The 4,184-nt window shown below is 55.3% G+C and overlaps 1 protein-coding gene across 1 annotated transcript in view; it reads left to right on the top strand.

Moving 5' to 3' along the window:
- SPEG (striated muscle enriched protein kinase) overlaps positions 1-4,184 on the top strand; it is a 57,915-nt gene that overhangs the window by 49,512 nt on the left and 4,219 nt on the right. The window contains exons 31-34 of the mRNA XM_007445852.1: positions 683-814; positions 3,504-3,620; positions 3,762-3,929; positions 4,023-4,145. Coding sequence (XP_007445914.1) covers positions 683-814; positions 3,504-3,620; positions 3,762-3,929; positions 4,023-4,145 — 540 coding nt within the window. The remainder of the gene's footprint in view (positions 1-682; positions 815-3,503; positions 3,621-3,761; positions 3,930-4,022; positions 4,146-4,184) is intronic.

The raw sequence follows: 4,184 nt of genomic DNA, 5'->3' as shown, positions 1-4,184 counted from the left end.
TCTGCTGACCCCTCCCTCCTTTCCTCCCTGTCCAATATCCAATACCATCAGCTGATTCATTTGCCTAGAACACTATTTTTCATAGATTGCTACTGTACCACATTCAAGTACTCTGAACATTCGCAAATGCCCAGAGAATATTTGGGCTAATTCACCCAAATTCATGGTCACCGCAACCTAAGGAAAACCCAGCCCTGCTACATTTTTCTTCCATGACACTTGGATACAGAACAGGCTGACCTACTCACAAGCTTTTATTGTACCTTTTTTTGCAAAATGTGTCCTAAATATTAACAACAAATATTGGCTGAATGGATTGCTACCTCTTAGCTTCTTCTCACACTATTCCTGGCAGCTGAAATGACCCATTCCTCCCTTCTGAGATTTACTCATTATTTCAGGTCTTACTTATTCCCTTAGTAACGACAATTGCTATCATTTATCAAGCCTTTGCTATATGCTGGCATTAGACTAAGCACTCTGCATGTACTAGGTTCATTTAATCCTTAAATCCTATATTGTTTGAAGTAGCAATATCCCCATTTTACTGATGGAGAAACTGAGACTTCGGTAAATTAAATCACACCCCCCAGGTCACACAGTATGTAGCCAACTCTGTTGCTGAATCCCTCTGTTCTCTCGTACCGGCTGGGCAAGTGCTCATGGGCCTGGTTCTTAGCAGCTCCTGCAGAAAGCCGAAGACGCCTGCGCTGGGGCCTCTCTCGGCTGCGGAAGGACAAGGGGTTGTCACAGCCAAATCTCTCTGGCAGCGTCCAGGAGAATTTGGGTCACCAGTATGTGCGCAGCGAGTCAGGTAATAGAGGCCTGCTCGGTGAGTAGTCCCCTTTGAGCCGCCAGGAAGGTGGGGAGATGGCCCACGTTGGGGGAGCCCTGGCAGCGGTGGAGGGAGCCTGGAGTCAGGAAACGACAACAACAGTAATAGCAGCAGCTACTGTTAATTAGCAATGCCAAGTGTCCTACTAAGCACTTTACAAGCATTGCCTCACTCCACCCTCCCACATTGCTTAGGAACTGTTCTTGTCATCTCCCTGTCTTACAGGTGAGGGAACAGAGGCTTAGCCATGCTAAGTAGCTTGTCCAAGTCACAGAGCTGGTAGGAAGCGGAGCAGACAGAGGGCTGGGCTGTATGACCCTCTGCAGTCAGAGCCCACAAGTCGCTTCACGACATCATACTAATGCCTTTCTTTGGCCAGCCTCCTCCCCAGAAGGTCTCTGTCACTGGGTGTGGTACCGATGGAGCTTGGGTTAGGGCTCCCTGCCTCTCAGCCCCGCTGCAGATGTGTGTATGCATGAACATGCTCCCAAAGACACCCTTTCTCTCCCAGCCTAGAGGCCTGCAGTCTGGACTGTGCCTCCAACCTTCCATTTCTCTGTAGCCCCAAACATCCGATCGCCCCTCCCTGTCCCCTCTGCCCCTACAGAAGGCACTTCCACACAGATAAGCAGCCTCCAGGGCTCTTTGCTGGGGGGAGGGACACCTGAGATAGGCCCTGGTCCATTTCTCTTGCCACTTGTCCTGGGGCTGCAGGGAGGGAGGTATTCTGCACCTGGGTCACCTCAGTCCTCTGCCTGAAAGGGGGGTGTTACTCAAGGACGACAAGCAGGGGTTCAGGAGGCCAGGGTTTCCAGACCAGCCTGCAGAAAGCAGTGGGCCCACCAAACCAGGCTGCGCGCAGGGCCTTTATCAGCCGCCATCTGTTCTCCAGTTTCCGATAAAACTCCTCAGAACTGTCCCAGACGTGCCTCAGCCAGGCTTGCTACTGGACATGTAACCGTGTCTCGCCTTGGTCAGGGGAGCCAGGACATCTCACTCGAGGCAGTAGACGGTGGGGCTCTAGTGAGGGAACAGGAGGGAGGGAGGCCAGCTGGTGGGGGCAGTGGTGGAGAAGGAGTGGGGAGAGAGAGGGAAGCCAGCACTGAGGCCTGGGGACAGCTGATCCCTTGCCACCTGGGGCCTCCCTCCCAACTCCGTTTTGCTTGTTCAGCTGATTTCTTGCCAAGGCAAGGCCGTGTCCCATTACTTCATCCTCTCCCCCCTCCCCGCAGGAAAAAGGCCCCACGTCCACTTTACCAACTAGGGCTGGCCCCTGGGGAGATGGGGATGGGACTGGCAGCGGTGGGCCAGGGTCACCTTTCACGTCTCCTCCTCGGCTTCCTCTCTCTCCCCCCTACCCAGTACCCTCACTTGGTCTGAAGGCAGCCCACTGACGAAACTATATTCACTTTATGTTATTGGAGCCTCGGTGTGGGACCCCTCCTTGGGGAGCACTGGGGTACAGTGGGAGAGGGGGCACGCTGCTGTCCGGATCACCCACTTCTGCAGAGCCTCTTCGGCCCAGTTCATCCGTACCCTACTCCCTCCTGATTCCGCAGACAGGCAGCAGCTGGGGCTCCCAGGGGTATCTACCTCTCAGCTCTTTCTGCCCACGTGAAAGAAATCCACCCCCTCCCCCACCCCACCCTGCCATCCCTGGACCAGAATGGGATTTTTCTAAAAAGACATTCCCAGGGAGCAGGAGTGCAAATCCTCATGGCACTAAGGAGCCACAGGCCAGCAAAGACATTGGCCATCCGCAGCCCTGCCATGGGCCCATTCACCAGCCGGCTGTGAAGCCAGCTTTGCTGAAACAGCCTCTTCCCCGCGGGGGTCTGTGCCTGGCTTCTCTACTGGGCATATTAACAAGATAACAATCACAACAACAATAGAAGCCAACATCTTTGAGCATTTATTATATGTTAGACATCTGCTAAGCACTTTACGTGCCTCTTTGAATTCTCGTAACAATCCTCTGAGCTGGGTGTTATTATTTTCCTCAATTTACAGACAGGGTCCAAGGTCATGCAGATATTGTCTCTTTCCCCTTCAAAAGCTCTCACCACTCAGCTGACCTGAGGGAGCGCATAGAAGGTCTGGGACGGGCTCCCCAGACCCCAGGGGGCGTGAGGGATGGGGGAGACGGACACACTTTCGGGGTCTGCCCCGGGTTTGCCTTGACTTCAGGTCTTTTGAGATTGCACGTTGTGACTGAACATCTGTTCACTCCTGGGAGTCTCAGCTCAGGTCACCAGCTCCTGTCACTTGCCCTACGGTGCCCCAGAAGTAATAGGTATTGCAGGAGCTTAACCATTGTAGTTTTCCAATATTTGGTTTTGTTTTATCTAATAAGTGCTTACAGAGCACTTACGTAGTGCCAGGCCCTGCTCAAAGTGACTTACAAACATACGAGGTAGCAGCTACCAAGTGTCTTCAATAGTCAGTAAAAGATAATTCTACACGCAGTGAATGCCTGGGAAACTGATGCTTGCCCCAAAGGAGATTCTCAAAGGCAAGGCCTTCTATTTCCCACCTCTGACTGGGAAGAGATGGCCTTTCAGTCTGCTCCCCGAAGGCAGCGCCGGCTCTCACATGCATCCTCCCGTCGGTCAGCAGCGAGTGAGCCAGGGGCCCCGCAGACCCAGGGCTGTCTTTGCTCTCCCTCCAGACTTCCCCCCGGTCTTCCACATCAAACTCAAGGACCACGTGCTGCTGGAGGGAGAGGCAGCCACCCTGCTCTGCCTGCCGGCGGCCTGCCCTGCACCCCACATCTCCTGGATGAAAGGTGAGGCGATCAATTCTCCCCCACAGAGAGGGGTAGGCAAGTGGCCCCAAGGCCAGGGGATGTTCAGTGGGAAGTGGCAGCCAGGGGTGCCCAGAGGGGGGCTTCACTCAGCAGCCTCTCCTGCTCCTCCTTTGCCCCCAGACAAGCAGTCCCTGCGGTCAGAGCCCTCAGTGATCATCGTGTCCTGCAAAGACGGCCGGCAGCTGCTGAGCATCCCCCGGGCAGGCAAGCGGCACGCAGGCCTCTACGAGTGCTCAGCCACCAACGTCCTGGGCAGCACCACCAGCTCCTGTACCGTGGCTGTGGCCCGTGAGCCCGGGGCAGGGACCAAGGGGGATGTTATGGGGGATGGGCCCTAAGCTAAGGCACAGGGGCTCACTGTGGCTCCCTTTCTCTTGCCAGGCATCCCAGGGAAGCTAGCTCCTCCCGAGGTGCCCCAGACCTACCAGGACACGGCGCTGGTGCTCTGGAAGCCAGGAGACAGCAGGGCACCTTGCACGTACACGCTGGAGCAGCGGGTAGATGGTGAGGGACCGGCAGGCTGGTGGGCGGGGGTGGGGGGGG

This window comes from Lipotes vexillifer, unplaced genomic scaffold (genome assembly GCF_000442215.2).
Source record: "Lipotes vexillifer unplaced genomic scaffold, Lipotes_vexillifer_v1.1 scaffold965, whole genome shotgun sequence".
Classification (NCBI taxonomy): domain Eukaryota; kingdom Metazoa; phylum Chordata; class Mammalia; order Artiodactyla; family Lipotidae; genus Lipotes; species Lipotes vexillifer.
This window is presented reverse-complemented; position numbering and strand designations above follow the sequence as displayed.